Consider the following 17947-nt stretch of genomic DNA (forward strand, 5'->3'; position numbering starts at 1 on the left):
CTGAGTGGTATTCCATGGACTGGATGTAGCAATTAATTTCTAAAATGAGTTTTAAACATTGTCCAGGTTAAATACATGGCGTTTGTGGCTGGATGTGGCCTGGGCCAGCAGCGTGCCCCTCTCTGGAGGACGTTAGAACTCCTCCAGCCTGGTGGGGAAGGCGGGGAGTGGTTCTAGGATTCTGGCATCTGTGTCACTGGCCTCCCCCAGGCATACCCTCTCCTCCATTTCTTTGTTTCTGGCTGCTCCTTGCCTGCTTTGTCCTGTGCCCTCGGCCCAGCAGGCTGTGGGTTGAATCGCAGAGGCCCTGCTGGTGGGAAGTAGCAGGAAGTCCTGTCCCTCTGTATGTGTGCCACGGCCTTGTGAGTATGTGTGTGCACACGTGTGCCTGGCTGTGCTCAGGCCTCACAGGGCAGGGGCAGTTGGTGGTATTGGAAGACTTCTCTCTGGGGACAGAAAAATGTTGGCAGAGCCTGGGGCGACATAGGGAGGTGACAGATCTGCTCACCAAGCCTTATCACAGGGATAGGTGTTTCTCCTTCTTTATGCCCAGCTAGGGGACAGAGACCATTCTAGGCCCACCTGCCTATGTGGTTCAGCCCGAGAGCTCACAGCCAAAGCAGCCCTGCCCAGCGCTAATGACATAGGACAGGCAGAACCCAGAGGCCTCCCTTTGCCCAGCCTGCCCTCAGGCCCTCTAGCCAGGCTCCTTCTCCATGTCCTCCCACTCAAGTCAGGGACTTTAGCCCCTCCATCCTGTTCCTTGGGACTGCGGTCTTGCCCTCAACCCAGGGCTGACCACTTGGAAAGTACCCCCTGGATGGCAAAGCCTCTCCAAGCCAAATTCTCCCCTCCCATACCCTCTGCCCCAGCTATCAGACAGGGGAATGGCGGACACATTCCCTAATCCCTTTCTTTCTTTCTCTCTTCTCTCTGTCTCTCTCTGTCTCTGTCTCTCTCTCTGTGCCACAGGGAAAGGTTTGAAACCGAACGTAACAGCCCACGTTTTGCCAAATTGCGCAACTGGCACCATGGCCTTTCAGCCCAAATCCTTAACGTTAAAAGTTAAAAGCTGTCTGGAGTCCCCCCCACCCTACTTTCTCCCCACAGATCTGGCATGTGAGCCCCATGGTGATGCTTGAGAATGTAGAGCTGTGGGGGTATCTTAAATAGGCAAGTGCAGCAGTCTTGCTCTCTGTCCCCCACCCCCAGAGCTGACGGCCAAGGCCCGGCCCCTGTGCAGACTGCACCCATCCATCCCACCCCTCAGTGCAACCCTCACCACCCCCCAAACAGCCCAAGCCTCTGCTCTCCTGCCCAGGGCCTTAGCCATACATCAGAGAGGATGTGATGAGGCGTGCTGGCGTAACACCCCAGAACCAAGGGAAACAGAACATGCCACTGGTCAATTTCCTACCAACCTCAACTCCTGGGAGAGGCACCCCAGCCTAGTGCCATCATGAAAGGAGTTGCCCATAGATTAGGGTCCTGGGAAGATGCTGACTCCTTGTCCCTACTTACTCCCTTGTTGCCCTCTGGAGCCCCAACAGCCTGGAACAGGGTTTTCTGCGGAGGAAATGGAAGTCCCAGGTAGATGAGGCAGAGGTCCCTCCTGGCTGTGGCGAGATTGGGCCATGTGCTCGCCTCTCTGTACTGTGTGTGCTAGCTCCCTAGTTCTCTCTCCTGTACATATAAGCATGCTTGTTCTGAAATAAAGAGGATTTGAAATGAACCAAAGCAGCCCCAGTCATGCTGTACCACCTGAGAGGAGCATGTCTAAGACGAGGAGAGGACAGGCACATCCAGAAGAGGGGCAGGGGCAGTGCCTACTGGGGCTAGGACCTGGTGCAGCTCTGCCCTCCACTGATTCCCAACCTCGAGGGAACCACCTGAGCTGCAAGCTCAGGCTGGCAAATGGCGGGTGGGAATCTGTGCTGTGGCCAGACGGGCAGCCTTAGCCTCCCGCGGGCAAGTGTGTATCGGTGGGTACCTGAATGCCCCCTGCCTTGGCTCCCATGCCCAGCTGCAACCAGCAGGCCAAGCCATCCATTGCTCCCCATCAGAAAGCAAGCGACAAACCCTCTCCCAGGAAGGTGCTGTTCATGCTCAGCCCTGCTCCAGGAGGTGGGCTCAGGGGCGCAGGAAGGCATGCCTGGACTAAGGAGAAGGTCACAGAGCTGCTGGGGGTCCTGGGTGGGCCGGGATCATGGCCCAGGGGAGAAGCAGTGGAAGATGTGCCTGGTGGAGTCTTGCTCAAGTGGCAGGAAGGCAGAGAAGACCTCCAGCTGGGTCTTGCCCCTGGCCCCCACCTACCTGTGGTCTTGCCCTGGTCCTGAGCATTTTGGAAGGGCCAGGCTGGCAGGCTCATATCCTCTCCACCTCCTGTCTACCCATCAGCCTGGTCCCTGGTTGCAAGAACCACCAGCTGATAACATGAGACCAACGACATTTAGCACATAAAGGCAGACGCTGAGGCCAATCCCTCAGAACTTCCCGCTGTGGCTGGACTGGGCCAGAGCCTCACTCCCACTCCTGCTATCTGGGCACAGGCTTTCTTTCTGCCTCCAGGGACCTTGGCAATCCCATCAAGAAGGGCTGGCTAGGGAGATGGTTCTATCCTGCCCACCACCCTAAGATGCTTCCCACCAGCCTGTTCCACTTTGGCTTCCCATCTCTTCCTGCCTCTAGCAGTCTGACTCCAGAGCCAGGGCCAGGCAGGGCAAGCTGGCTGAGGATCAACAGAGGTGATGGGGGCATCCTGGAGCACACTCACATTTAGCTGAGCGTTTACTGCGGACTTTTAAGGTCCAATGGTGGGTTGTGGGGCCGGGGGCTGCCAGACAGAGAGAGGTCCCAGGCAGTGGTTGTTCTGAGGCTGGCAGAAGGACCTGAGCCAATCAGGCAGAACTGGTAGCCGCACAATGCCCTGGCCCTGGCCCCCAGCCTGTCAGAGCCATCTTGAAGCTCTGGAAGGCTCTCATTTGCTTTCCAGCCTGCCTGGTGCCTCCCTGTGACCCCAGGCCCCTGCAGGCAGTGCCTCAGGTGGCCCCAGGCCAGGGGTCTGCATCACGCCCTCTGGAGTAAACAGGAAAGATGTCTTCATTCAGCCTTCCATGCCCATGGGCATTAGTCAAGGCAGCACGCGTGGCTGCTGTGGGGGTCAAAGAAATCCGAAAGGGCTAATGTGGATGTAACTGACATGGTGCAAGGTTGCTCAGGTGAGATCCAGAGATGGGGAGCGCCCTGCCCCCTCTGCCCCCCTCGACTGCAGGACCGGAAAAGGCTTCCTGGAAGAAAGCGTCTGTGTGTCTGATCCTCAAGAACAGTTAGGATTGGGGCATGTGCAGTTAGGGAAGGCTGGATAGGTACTCCAAGCAAGGGGAGCAGAGGTGCTGATGAGAAGAGGTGTCCCAGAACCCCGAGCTAGTCATTTTGGCGGGAATGGAGGGACGGCAGAGGATGTTTTGGTTATTAGTGGTCCAGAGCTGGGATGTTGGCTATGGGATTTTGACTGGATTCTGAAGGCAATACTGAACTAGCGAAGACTGCTGGGCATCGTTCACACTGCAGCTGTGGGGACTGCTGTGCACGTGCTCGAGCGCTGTCATTCGCGTAGACTACGTGTTAAAGGGCCTCCTGGAGTTGTGCAGTGCAGTGCAGCGGCCCTGCTGCAAAGTGACATGGTCAGGTCCGCCCTAAGCAATAGCCATCAGGCTGCAAGATGAAACACCAGCTAGGTGGGCGGCAAGGGCACGATTTCAAGAGCAACCATCTGATTGGTGTTCTGTCATTATCCAACCAACGAGATATTCGTATTCCATTCTTGTAACTAACACAAATAGCAGCATCGCCCCAATAATGGCAGCCACCCCCCAACACTATCAACTGCAACACCTCGACCACCACCGACAGTTCCAGCCTGAGCCCAGTGATCACAGACTCCAAGCCTAGCACCACCACCAACACAAGGCCTTTCCATACATATCATTGCCATCAATGAAAGCATCAACCAAGGGCCACCACAGCAGAGCAGGGCACAGGGTTGGCACACTCCACCTTAATGCCAACTGGGTGGAGGGAAGAGATGGGCTGAAAAGGGGACAGTAGCCAGGCTGTGTTTCTCGCCTGGCCACACGCTCCCCACGCAGCCGTGAGCAGTTGAATATAGTTGGTTTGGTTTGGATTTTGCTTATTTAAAGTGAATTATGACTGAGGCAGGAGGCAGCTATAGAATCCTAAACCAGGCTGAACTGATTTCACGAGCACTGTCTTTAGGACTGAAGCCAGGGCCAAGTAAATTCTCTTCATGCTGGCTCTCTGAGATACCCTCCTTGGGTTTTGGGGGCTCATGAGACTTCAGGCAGTAACTGGCCTAGACAAGATCCTTCAGGATGCCCTTCAGTGCTGCCCCTACTCCCCAAGGCCCTGGCTGCTTGGCGTCTGCAGACCATGGTCCTAGAGAGGATGTCCCTCAGCAAGACCCCCAGGGGCGTGCTCCCGTGCATGCCCTTTGTCCTGGCCCTGAAGTAGCTCATGGGTTTTCCTAGGACCCACGTCCAACTCCAACTTCACCACCACCACCACCACCCCCATATTCCAGGGTTCATTTGGAGCAATGTCTGAGGATATCACCAGGTACGCTGGTCTGACAGGGAATTGGAGCAAAGGGAACAGGCAAAGCAGCTTCCTATTTGTCCGGCAGCCCAGACATTATCATCGCTCCTGTCTTGAGTGGTGTCCTCAGTTCCCAGAAGCCCACAGGGTCAGGGAGAAGCAAATAACAGAGACTGGGTGTCCTCTGTCAGCCTGGGCCTTCGTAGGCCATACTTGCCCATGCTCTGAGGACGCTCTAGCAGCCAGCTCAGCGATATGGCTTCAGGACCTGCAGCTACTTCTCTGAGGTAGCAGCTACTTCTCTGAGGTAGCTGCTTCATGGGAGTAGGTTCCAGAAGCCAGGTTCTTTCATGGAGGATGAGTGAGTGGCCTCATAGAAAGGCCAGGGCTGGGCACTGCTGCAGGCCTAAGAATTGGGCTGCCTAAGGCCCTCCCTCTGAACTACCACTAAGCTGGGAAAGGGATGGTCCTTGTCCATCCTGGAGGCTTCCCACACAATCTCAGAGAAGAGTATTGCTCCATCTCATGGGGCAGTCAGCCCACAACCGCGCGAATTCCCCAGCTCGCTTCTTCCCCAGCCCTCTCACATGCCTTTCTCTGCCATACGCTGTGCTAGATGGAGGACAGCACCTCAGCGATGCTTTGGTAAATAGCTCCTGGCCCTCTGGCATCCCCGTCTGGAACAGACCTCTGTAGCACCTTGTTACTCAAAGTGTGGTTCATGGACCAGCAGTATTAGCATCACCTGGGAGCTTGTTAGACTCTCAGCCTCACCCAGACCTACTGAACCAGAAGCTGCATTTTAACAAGATTCCCAGGCAACTTGTCTGCATATTAAAGTCTGAGAAGTGTTACAGTGATTAGGGCTCACACCCTCCTCTGGTACTTGGCAGCTGTGTGATGTTTTAGCAGAGATTCAGTCTCTGTGGACCTCAGGTTCCTCATCTATAAAATCAGGATCTTGATACTAATCTCCCAGCAAGGTTGAAAGGATCAAATGCAGTAATGCTTATCCAGCTGTGAGCACCAGGCCTGGCATGTGGTCAGCACTCACAGAGGGAAGATGATTATTCCACTTCTTTCAAATAAGAATAGTACCTTTTGTTGGGGAAAGATTATACTTGCCTGACTGTAAGAAGTTTCTTTTTTCCTCCCTGAACGGCCACTTGTGGTACTGGGTAAGGCTCCAAACGCCCCTCAGTCAGATCCTGCTGTCACCACCCAGACGTTCTAGGAGTTTCAGCCATGCAATTCTCTGTCCCCATTCCCTCATTTTTAAAATAGAGTCGCTAATATCCACATCAGAGGGCAGTTGTGAGAAACTGCAGATGTGTACCGCATAGTGCCAAGTCAGAAAATGAATTACATGGCATGGGACAGCCATTCCCACCTGCAGGAGCTGCCGTATCCTGTTGTTATTGTAACAAGTACTAATCTTAATCCAATGACCTGGATGAACAAAGAATGTGCATATCTTTGCTTTCCTGTCATTTAATTTGTATTCTCTGCCCCATTTCACAGGTGGCAGAAATCTAATCCCATCAACTCAGGTTCTGATGCTCCTCTCTTGCTTGGAATGTTTTGGGGAAGAGGCACATACATAATAGCAAGGCGGGTAGGGTGGGGCATCCGGGCACCTGGTCCTTGATAATGGTCCACCTGTGCTGGCATCTGCGGGGATATCTCCATCCCGTCTGGTCACGCTGGTCCACACTGGCACAGCAATCACCCCTTTTGTTCCCAATTACAGGGCCTTGCAGATGGGCAGGCACTCAGGGCCATGTCCAGGTCACCTTGGGTGTATGGAAAACCCTCTATAGCTGCTCGAGCACAGGATAGCCTGGGTATCTTTGGGCTGTCTTGGGTCCACCTGCCCCTTCACCATGGACATGGAGATGCTGGGGTCCTGCAATCTCCCCAGAGTTTACGCAGAAGGAGGACACAGCTGCCTCTATTCTCAAACCCCGCCGCCACCACGTTGCCACTTTTCCGGTCTAGATAATGGTGATCTCCCTGGGATGGTAGCTTTTATCTTCCAAATGTATTGTGAGTGCAAAGTCCTTCGCAGGCCAAAGCTCAGGCTCTCACCGTTCCAGAGCCAAGCTCTTGACCCTCAAATATCTGACCTCTGCTTTTCTTATCCATCATACCTTCTCAAAGGCAATGTGTGCCTCTGACCCAATGGAGAAGGGAGAAAGAAAAACAGGACTGGTTGATAATTCAATCTACTTTTCCACCACACTGTGTTTTTGTAATACCTACTCAGACAGAAAAATTAGGAAGTACACAAAAATGGGTGGGGGAAATCGCACCAGGCTTGAGAATAATTTTGATGTAACTGATCCTCCTTGTGGTCTGAGCCTTTCTCTCTTGGGGTCCAGTGCGAAGGTGGTGGTGGGGGGCTCTTTCCCTGAGCCTGGGGACATGCCTTCTGGAAGATCCTGCTCTGTTGGCAGTACTGACGGTGCCTTCTGCCCAGCCTGCCTCTGCTGCATCCACCCCTCCACCCCATGCAGAGGGATCCCCTTGACCTGTTGTCTTTCTCGATCCCGCCTCATCAGCACCCCTGTTGAGCATGCTCCAGTGTGCACCAGCCAGGCCACCACCCCGCTGCTGCCCGCTTCTGCCCAGCCACCTGTTGCTGCCTCTCCCAGCGCAGCCTCGCCACCCCTGGCCGCTGCCCACGCTGCCACCGCCTCTGCCGCAGCCCCTGCCTCAAGCGCTGCAGACAGTCCAAGGTAACTGGCCCACTGGTGCCAGCCCTAGCCGTGGGGAAGGGAGACAGGAAAGGCCTCACCCTGGGTCCATCTGTTGGCAGCTGGGTCTGGCCCTCAGAAAGGCCCATCCAAGGTGGTTAGGAGCCCGGGGCCCCGGGAAAGGCTAGCACTACTTGCTGCAGAGAGTAAAGGGGAGTGCACTGCAGGGCTGAGGACAGACGCAGGGATGCGTGCTGCCCTGCCCTCCATGCTCTAGTGAGAGTGGTAAAAGACACACACACACACACACACACACACACACACACACACACACACAGAGATAACAAAGCGAGATGGTGTGGGAAGTCTGTGTTCCTGGAACTGTGATTAGGGAGAATGAAAGTTGTCCCTGTGGGAAGTCAAGGAAGGCCCATGGAGGAGGGAGCATTGGCCTGGGTACAGAAGGCAGGTCAGATATTTAGCAACTAACTTGCCCTTGTCCCTTAGCCTCTCCTCGATGGAGAAGCACCCTAGAGACACCTGGTGCAGTGGGATTTAAATCTCTACATCAGAAAGTGACTGAACTTTTCTGAACCTCAGTTTTCTCATCTGCTAAGACATTTAATGCAACATCTATTTTATAGGGTTGGGATAGAAAAACTGTACATAAAACCCCTAGCACATAAAATGCTCGCCTAGACTGCAAGTTACTGCTTTCCAGCCTGCCCTCCTGGATACCCAGCAAAGGTGGGGGCAGGGTGTGAGAAGGGTGCAGGAGGTGCTGGGAGATGGAGCAGCCAGGCAGTGTGACAGGCTGGGCACCCAGCTCTTTCTGGGCTGTGTGGAGCTATCAAGTTGGCATTAGGGTCAGAGCCAGCTTTCTCAGTCTCCCACGCTCCCCTCCCAGGGTTTGCTGGAAAGGACATGCCTCTCTGAGTCAGGGTGCACAGGTCCCTGGTGCAGCCTGACGTGGACAAAGGGTGGGCAGAGTGGCCCACAGGCTTGTGGGCTGCACCCCCACCCCCAGGGCTGCACAATGACCCAGGTGGTGCTGAGCTCAGCCTTTCCCCAGCCCAACTCAAGCCTCAAGGGTGAGACTCCCCAGGCCTCCAGGGCTTGTCCTATCCCCACTTCCTGAGGGCACTTAGCAAGTGCCCCTCTGCACACCGCAGTCTCTTCAAGTAAGGGCACCAAGAAGAACCTTAGAGGAGGGTAAGAAATGTCTCTGTTGCTGAGTGGGAAGATGCCTCCCCAGTTTGGATGGGGGAGCTCTAGATGCTGTGGCCCTGCTCAAGGGCAGGCTCCAGCACCACACTCCAGGCCTCTGTGTCCTGGGGCCCTCGGGACTCCCTCAACAGGGCAAACCCTTCCCTCACTTTGCCTTGCAAAGAGAGATGAGGCCTGGGTGCAAGTTGGAGAGAGACCGGGAATACTCCCAGCATCAGGCTGGAGCAGAATGGATCAGGGGACCACACTTGGGGCCCAGCTACCTCTCCTTCTTGCACAAGGGCTGGATGGAGCTAGAGGAAGCAAGTGGGAGGCAGATGGCCACCCAGCCTTTCATCAGAAAATGGCCTCAGAATTCTTGCTGGATGTCTTAAGCCTCTGCTACCTCCCTCAACACCAAACACTGACACAGGATCTGTCGCTCCTGGGATGCTAGGAAAGCATCCTCCACTGGCGGGGAAGTCTGGCTAATATACACTGAGTTGGCCTTCTCCCACCACAGTGGCAGCGGGGCACCCTGTGGGCACTGCCTCTTCCTTTTCCATTGAGGTCCCTATTCCACTGGTCTTAGCAGGGGTTGATCTGAGAAAGGCAGGCAGGCCCAGGAAGGGGTGACAATGGCCTCACTCAACCAGAAACATGGCAACGTGGCAGGGCAAGTCTGCACACCGCCCATGTCTGGGATGCTGGCTGTCTGAGGCTCATTCCACCTCCGCACTGTCTGGGGCAGCACCACACGCCTTTCTCCATCTTGGCAGTAGGTTCTTAGCTTGGGCCTCTCCCTGCCAGAGCCCTAGAGAAGAAGGTACATCCTTATCCTATAACTCTGCCCAGAATGATGCACAGGCCCTGGGCCCATGGGGAACAAGTGGAAGGAAGGCAGGAAGCCATGGGCAGAATATTTCCAGAGGCTCACTTCTCTAGCACCCCATCAACGACCCGTTGCCCTCGGTGTGGTCACACAGTCCCTGTTGGGATCTGAAAGATGCAGGGAGAGACCAGGGACATGTTCTGTAAGGTGTATATTAGTTTTAAATGCAAAAAAAAATGGGGGGTTTCACAGACAAATGAAACTGGGAAACACTGGATCAGACAAAGTTTAATGGGCTGCTGAACTGCAAGAGTTCTTGGAGCCTTTAGCTCTCCAAGAGGAGAGGCCAAGTACAGCATTTCCTGAGGGCAATGAACTGGGATACCTTTTTTTTCCATCTCTTTGGTCCCATGGTCCCTGGATCACAAGTAGGAAAAGACTGTTCTAGGCCTCCTGGCAGCAAACCCAGTGAGAAGCAGGCAACAGGAATTCTATATGGAAGAGAAGCATGTGTGTGTGCGTGTGCGTGTGTGTGTGTTGGGAAGGAGGAGTCTCCTGCCTTTTCATGAGCCCTCCCTGGAGCACTCTTGCCCAGAAACCTGAGACTTTGCTGCTCTCTCCAGCAACAATAGAAAGGTCTGGGGGTGGGGGCCAGGTGGTGTGAAGCTGTGAGGTGCCCCAGAAGGCCAGAAGGTTGAGGGTGTGGGGCATCTCCAACCACCTCCGTCTCTCTCCTCCCTCCTGCCTCTGTCCCTTCCAGTCCCAGACCCACCCTGGCAATCTCTCCCTGGATGCGTGAAAGGTTTTCATGCATCTTCTTGTCCAGCTGGTGGCTTACCAAACTCACTGAAACTTAGCATCCAAGGAGCAGCGTCCTCCCCTCTAAGACCCCCTGGAATATTTCCTTCACAGCCTCTGGCAGCTGTCGGAGATCATCTCTGTCATGTTTCCTCCTCGCAGAGGCCCCTGAAGACTGGAGAGCCAACCTGCCATGGCTGCAGGCCCCAGGGCCTGGGTGGGGCTGTCTTTCTGTCTTCTAACTCTTCCCCCCTTGGTTCCAGGCCCCAGGCCTCTGCCTGCAGTCCAGCCAAGGCGACCTCTCCAGCACCTGCCACCCATACATACAGCGAGGCCCCAGCAGCCCCTGCGCCCAAGCCCCGGGTTGTCACCACTGCCAGCATTCGGCCTTCTGTCTACCAGCCAGGTGAGAGGCAGAGTGGGAGGGGAGGCTGTCAGACTGAGAGTGGGCCCCAGGGGTCAGCCCCAAGGCCACATCCCCAGAAGGATGGTGGTCAGTGAAGCCCTGCTAATGAGGTTCAGCCCTCCTTCCCCCAATTGTGGGCCAGTCCTATGGAGCCTGCCTCTGGCCCTGGGGAGAGAGGTGGGCAGTGCCAGGTAGGGATGGAGCCTCCCAGCTCTTAGGAAGACACTCCTGGCTGGGGATTTTTCAGGCTCAAGTTGAGGGAAGAGGGTTTAAAGGGAGGAGCTTGTTCCTCTGGGAGTCTGGGTCTGGCTCAAGCTGGAGGACGGGCAGCTCTACCAAATATGCCATGGGTTTTGGACAGACCTACTGCATCATGGTGTGATCCTGGGCAAGCTGCTCAACCTGTCCAGTCTTTGGTTTCCTCAGCTGAGGCAGTATAACTCCAGGCATGGAAAGCATAGGTGAGACAGCAGAGTGGCCAGCCAGGGTTTGCTGGTGACTGAACTCACTGGCTGTCTGCTCCACCGCTCTGGTCTCCACCCTCTTCACTGCCTAGGACCCCCTTGCATGACCCTCTCTCTACTAGCCAAAGTTGGGCCTGCTCCCCAGAGCCCCAGGGCAATTCTCAGGCTGGCTTGCACCCTGCCTTCCCCTGCCCACCCCTTTTCAGTAAACCTAAGAGCTCTTTAACAGGTGTTTTCCCAGGCTTGGGGGAGGTCCCGAGTACCCTGGTCTATAAGATGAGCCCATAGGAGGGCTCCTGGCATCCAGGCCCCGGGTGCTAATACCACCATGTATCTCCTTCCGACTGGATTCTGACTCTGAATTCCAGGAGGGCAGGGCTATGGCAGATTGCCTCCACTGTATCTCCGGCGCCTGACTCAGGTCTGGCACAGAGCAGCTGCTCCGCAAAGGAGGTGAATAAGAACAAATGAATGAGTGAATGCTGGTGAAAATTGCAAGCATCCCCCCACTTGCCATGGGTAATGGGGAGTGAGGAAGCCAGAAAGTTAATGTCTTGTTTGGGAAAGAATGAGGTAGCTAATTCCCAGGGGGCAGGGAGGAGGCTTCTCTGTGTCATGCAAGAGAGAGAGAGTTGGTCAAGCAGCCATGACGTAAATAAAAGAAGGGCAGTTGAACTCCGGAGCATGACTTAAGGAAAATGAGAGACCCCAGAGAATCTTCTCACTGTGGCTGGAGAGCAGGGGAGACAAGACAGGGACTGAGTCCGAAAGGGCCTTGCTTGGGGACGTTGACTGTGTAGGGTAGACAAGCCCCATCAGCTCTGCTGCGGAGCTCACCCTGACGGCAGTGTGGAGTGTGGGCAGTAGAAGGGGCCTTAACAGACTCCTCTGCCAGGGACCACTCTGCCATTTAAGGCAAAGGATTTCATCTCCTGGGCTGGAATGTCATTTGAAAAATGGACATGATACTGTGTGCACCTCGTGTTCTGGGGATGAAATGAAGCACCTAGCGCAGCGCTGGGAACACAGGAGGTGCCCTCCTCTGTTCCTTCAGAGGCAGGGACAGGAAGTTCTGAGGTTAAAAAATCCACAGGATTAGGGAACAATTTTTGAGCGGGCTGCAATAGTGAAAAATCTCAGTGGAGCTGGAGGAAGCGGCTGCACTGCGGAACATGGATAACAACCAGAATGAGGATAGAAAGGAGTTTGGAGGAGTAGCAGCGGGTGGAGACGAGGGTCTGTCGGAGCGCCAAGAGGGCACATCCGTCCGGGCCCGAGCACAGCTCTGCCGCGAGGCGAGTACTTTACAGCACCTTCCGGGGCGTGTCCCGGCCGCCGGCTCTCCTCCCAAGGCCCGCCAGGGGGCGGCTCGGCTCCGGGGGCGCTCATTGCCTGGCCCGCGCGGCGCCCTTTTCCTTCTCTTTGTCGGGCTGTGGTCCAGGCGGGCGAGACGTGCCGGAGCCCCAGGCCTCCGCGGCGTTCCCAGGCCCGGCAGACGTTAACTCATTCCTGCCCAGAGGGAAAGAGGCAGTGCGCCTCCACCCTCTCTCCCGGGGAGGCCCAGCTGCCCGGTGAGGTCCAGGAGCGACTGGCAGGCGGCCCGGGGAGAAGCGGGAAACATGGGCTCGAGCCCCGTCCCCTCCTCTGCCGACCGTGTCCCCGGAGCGGGAGTGCCACAGCCTGGCTCCGGCCGGGGCTCCTCCGGGCCAAGGGTGGCGTTCGCAGCCCAGATGTTATCGCTGGCCCCAGGGCTGGGCGGCCGCTCCCCAGAGCACCTGGGGCCCGGGCGGCAGCCAGGCGGCGGCAGCGCGGAGGCCCGGGCCGGAGGAGGCCACGTCGGCCCGCGGGCCGGGCACTTGCGGGGAGCCAGGCCCGACCTGCAGTGAGTCAGAAATCACCTTGTTTAATTACACATTCCCGAGGCCTCCGAGTGCGATACGGGCCTTTTGAACTTGCCAATTAGAGATGAAATATCACCTTCTAATTTGGACGGGCTGAATTCCGTCATGCAGAAATAGCAACAGCCGGGGGCTCTGAACTAGGATATCAAGTCTCCTGGCATGTCGGGGTTGGCTCAGCGTGCCGGGCTGGAGGGCGTAGAGGGAAGGGGCCCGGGAAGCAGCTGCTCCCTGCGCCCCTCCCTGCCTCCCCAACAGGAATGGGGAGACGCGATGGGGGAGCGTAGCTGCCAGGCCGTGCCTCGAGGAAGGAAAGGTCCTGGGCGCTGGATGGGAGTAGCCCCGCGCAAGGAAACGGCCAAACCTGGGTCCAGATTCTGGCCTGTTTTTGACTTCTGAGAGCGTCGTGTTGTGGAGGCTTAGAAGGGGTTGGATCAGGGAGCCTGGAAGAGCTTCCGGAGGAGGGAAGAGATGTCTGCCACGCAGAGGGAATAGGGTTAGTATTGCTGGAGGGAGGCAGGAAAAGTGGGCAAGGGCCCTTTTGGGAAGGGGCTTGTGCTGCCTAGGGAGTGGTTGGGGGTGGAGGATTTGGCGTTGAGTCCCATCTGCGCTCCTGTTCAGCCAGGTAGTTAGTTCACTAGCTCATTGACTTTGAGGTAGTCACGTAAGCTCTCCAAACCTCAGTTCCTCATCTATAAAATGGACTTGAAAATATTATCTGCCTCGTTGGACTGCGGCGAGCGTTAGATGAAATAATGCACATAAAGGGCCTGGCATATGGAAGCAGTCAGTACTTGGTAGCTACTGTTCTGATTAGGTCAGGACCGTTCAACAAAAAGAAATTTTCTAGCGGCCACATTTTAAAGTAAAAGGAAGTAGTGAAATTAATTGTAATATATTTTACTTAACTCATTATACTCACGACATCATTTCAATATATAATCAATATAAAATAATAGTTATTGAGATATTTTGCAACGTATTCTTGTACTTAGTCTTCAAAATCTGGTGTGCATTTTACCCTGATAGCACTTGTTAATTCAGACAAGCCACATATCAAGCGCTCAACAGCCACATAGGACTAATATATCAGCACAGGATTAGGGCTTTTGTTCTGAATGCCTTTTAGCAGTGATCCTCCACTTTACAAAAAAGGAAATAAAATCTTGGACAGAACCCCTTCATACGTTCATAACAGAGAGGGATTCTGCTAGATCACCTTTCTTCACAGCCTCTCTCTGTGCCAGTCCCCCCAGCACCCTTGCCACCAGCATTGTGAGACCGCTGCAGGCACTTGGCCGCTGTGCAAAGTTGTTAGGGAGGGTGACAACACCTTGAATTTGGGCTTCAGAGATTTACCAAGTGCATGCACCGTGTCACTCTGGTAGGTTCTTACCACTTCCTGTGAGGCAGGCAAGAGTGTCATGCACTCCACCACTCGTGAGTAGACTTAGTCCCAGGTTATGGAACTTCAGGATGTCACATTTCCCACTCCCACCCCCAACATCCCACAGTCTACCTGGGCTGAGTTCCCCTAGGTGACCACCAGGCTGTGAAATGAGCTGACAGTTCATGCTGACCCTGAGACCCAGGAGTCACTATCCCTGTCATCTTCAGTGACACACACACACTGTGGCAGGTAACCCTGTAAGGTTAACTAAGAATTATTGTCATTTTTAGACAAGGAAATTCAGGCACAGAGATGTTAAGGAACTTGCCCACTGACACACAGTCAAGAGGTAGTAGAACTGTACTCATAAAGGCTGAGCTACTTGCCAGAGCATAGGGCCTCCTCCATGCTGACAATTACGCCTGATGACACAGTGGACCAAGGAGTATTCTTTGCAAATGCAGGTTGGGGTGATAGACAGAATGGTTTTGGAGACTTGCTCTGCCACTCACTGGCTCTGTCTGAGCTTCAGTGACCTCAGCTGTAAATGGATTAACAAAGATGATCTGTTATTAAGTACCTAGTCTACCCGCTTAGTAAGTGGGAAGAAACCAGCATGCAACCTCCCCGGTTGGCTCCAGGGCAGTGTTGTGGAGAGTTTTACCCCCTGCGCCTTCCATAACAAAGGCCAGGTCCCTCCCCACCCCCAGTGCAGGGGTTTCCATGATACCCAGCTCTGAAGTACCAGTTGTCTAGGAATAGAAGGTGCAGAGTTGGAGCAACAGGCCACAAGCCACCCAAAGTGGTCCAGAGGAAGCAGGTGTGAGAGACCAAAGGCCAGGTCCTTATTTTCTAGGCTGGACCCTGGTGGGGGCTGCCTCAGTACCCTTCAGCACAGTCCATCCAGCCAGACGGGAAGGGAGGCTGCCCTGACATGCTGCTTCCCAGGGTGGGGGAATGAGGCCTCTTTCCATAAGAGCAGACTGAGTTGAGGTGAGGCATTTGGAACCTTCTTCTCTTGAAGAGGAGGCTGGCTGGATGGTGTGTGCAGGATGCAGCTGGGTCTGCCCCAGCTGGTTCCACAACAGAGGCAATAGAGCACTAAGATACCTGGGTTTTGAGGGCCCAGGCCTTGGAGGGCTTTGGGTGAGCAGCTGCAGTGCTTCTTTGTGCTGTCACCCCAAAAATATTTTCAGCTCTCAGTGAACTGGAGGACGAGGTTCCAGAAGTGGGGCAGTGCGGTCTCCTCCTGCACTCTGACTCCCTTGGCAACCTCTCTAGTCACGCGGACCCACTCTCACTTTCCACCAAACTAATGTGGGAGAGCACAGGTGCCCCCAAAGCAGCTAGACTCAGGCTGTGTCACCCTAGTATCTCTGCCCAGGCTTCTTCTGAGTGACTCCTTCAACACCCCTCACCCTAATCAAACCAAGATGGAATTTCCCCCAATACAGATCAAGCCAACATGTTTCCCAGGAAAATTATTGTTGCTAATCCTGCAACCTGAACCTGAAAACCCTACTGCCCTGTATGTGCTTTGTTCCGATGACTGGAGTAGGTCCAGGTTCAGCAAATGCACACGATTGAGGCATTTCGGATGTCAAATCACGGGTCAGAGTGCAACCAAAGCATCTTCCAGTCAGGGCCAAGTTGACCCACTCCCAAGGGACCCAGATAGGAGCTTGGCCCTGCACCCTGCCTTCTGCAGGCCTCCAGCAGCCAAGCCCAGTGGGCTCCACCCAAGCAGCTGCAGCTATTTATAGCTCTATCCCTTTCCTAGCCCTCGGAGCTCCTGGGGGCTCTGCTCTGAGGGCTCTTCATCTCCCTGTGTCCCACTGCAAATTCAAATCTAGGGCATCAAGAAGGTCGAAACTGTGTCTCCGGTAAAAGTTGGAATTGTCCTAGTCTGATATTAAAGTTGCCTTTCTCTGGCTGGGGTGGGGGGATTTGGGGAAAATGAATTCCTGACACATTTTCTTTGGATCTTTTTGCAGTGCCTACATCTACTTATAGCCCATCCCCAGGGGTCAATTACAGTCCAACTCCCTACACACCCTCCCCTGCCCCTGCGTATACCCCCTCGCCGGCCCCCACTTATTCCCCCTCCCCTGCCCCTGCATATACCCCATCGCCTGCCCCCACCTACTCCCCCTCCCCAGCGCCAGCCTATACTTCCTCACCTGCCCCAAGCTATAACCCTACACCCTCGGTGGCCTACAGTGGGGGCCCTACGGAATCTGCCAGCCGTCCGCCATGGGTGACAGATGACAGCTTCTCTCAGAAGTTTGCCCCTGGCAAGAGTACCAGCTCCATCAGCAAGCAGACTGTGCCCCGAGGGACTCCAGCCTACACCCTGATAGGTTCCCAGGTGCCCCCCCTTGCCAGGGGCACCGTCCAGAGGGCTGAGCGCTTCCCAGCCAGCAGTCGGACTCCGCTCTGTGGACACTGCAACAATGTCATCCGGTACGGTCCAGCTGTTCCCCTGTGCTGGCTTCCTGGAATGGTGGGGGTTCAGTTTGTTCACCCAGTATAGTATGTTTGTAGTATTTCTGTGTAGGGGGATTGGGGATGGTAAGCTTATATATGAGTATATGAAAAATACACTTAAAAAAAATAAAGTAACACGCATTGGAGAATAATTAGAAAATTCAGAAAGGACAAATTAAAATATAAAACCTTTCCTCATAGCCCCACTCTTCTGACTACTAACGTGAACTAGACTACCCAGGTTTTGTCCTGGGTCTACTACCATACTAGCTCTATGGCCTTGAACAACCACCTTAATCTTTGTGCCTCAGCTCCTTATCTGAAAATGGGTGTCATAATAGAACCTACTTCACAGGATTGTTGTCAGAATTAACAAGTTAATAAATACAACTTTCTTCTTGACTAGTGCCTGGCACAGTGTAAGCACTTAAAAGATGTTAGCCATCAGTACCGTCTTTGTGCTTCTTATTTTAATCAACTTATTTAATCAACTGAATGGATATTCCATAATATGCTTACCCCATCCCCTACTGGTGGATGATTGAGTTGCTTCCCAGTTTTCTTTAGCGTAAGTAACACAACAATGAACATTTTTTTTCTGCATGGCACTTTATCTGAATTTTGTTAGAACAGTCACAAAAGTCAAGGTGTTGGGTCAAGGTATGGGCATCCTTGGGGGATCTCACGCTATCTTCTCACGCTTTTGGGGCTACCTTAGTAGGTGCTGTTCTGTTTCCCAGGGGTCCCTTTCTGGTAGCCATGGGCCGCTCCTGGCACCCAGAAGAGTTCAACTGTGCCTACTGCAAGACGTCCCTGGCAGATGTGTGTTTTGTGGAAGAGCAGAACAACGTTTACTGCGAGCGGTGTTATGAGCAGTTCTTTGCCCCAATCTGTGCCAAGTGCAACACCAAAATCATGGGGGTAAGTGGGTAGCATCCTTCTCCTCTGACCCTCCCCAGGATTGTGGGCTACCATTACCGTGTTTCCCCAAAAATAAGACCGGGTCTTATATTAATTTTTGCTTCAAAAGACACATTAGGACTTATGTTCAGGGGATGTCCTCCTGAAAAATCATGCTAGGGCTTATTTTCCAAGTTGGCCTTATTTTTGGGGAAACACGGTAGGAAGCCAGGAAGTTGCTGCTAACAGAGAGAGA

General features: G+C 54.2%; 1 protein-coding gene across 9 annotated transcripts in view; it reads left to right on the forward strand.

Annotated features, from left to right (window-relative positions):
* The window catches only part of LDB3 (LIM domain binding 3), a 60542-nt gene that overhangs the window by 28025 nt on the left and 14570 nt on the right, over positions 1-17947 (forward strand). For 4 of the 9 annotated variants that reach the window (XM_074337204.1, XM_074337205.1, XM_074337206.1 and 1 more), the window contains 4 exons: positions 7176-7352; positions 10410-10552; positions 16299-16767; positions 17532-17712. In XM_074337204.1, coding sequence (XP_074193305.1) covers positions 7176-7352; positions 10410-10552; positions 16299-16767; positions 17532-17712 — 970 coding nt within the window. Of the gene's footprint in view, positions 1-972; positions 1733-7175; positions 7353-10409; positions 10553-16298; positions 16768-17531; positions 17713-17947 lie in introns of those variants that run through there. The other 5 variants (XM_074337207.1, XM_074337208.1, XM_019716125.2 and 2 more) reach the window with 2 other exon arrangements.

The sequence above is a fragment of the Rhinolophus sinicus genome, linkage group LG07 (assembly GCF_036562045.2).
Source record: "Rhinolophus sinicus isolate RSC01 linkage group LG07, ASM3656204v1, whole genome shotgun sequence".
Lineage (NCBI taxonomy): Eukaryota > Metazoa > Chordata > Mammalia > Chiroptera > Rhinolophidae > Rhinolophus > Rhinolophus sinicus.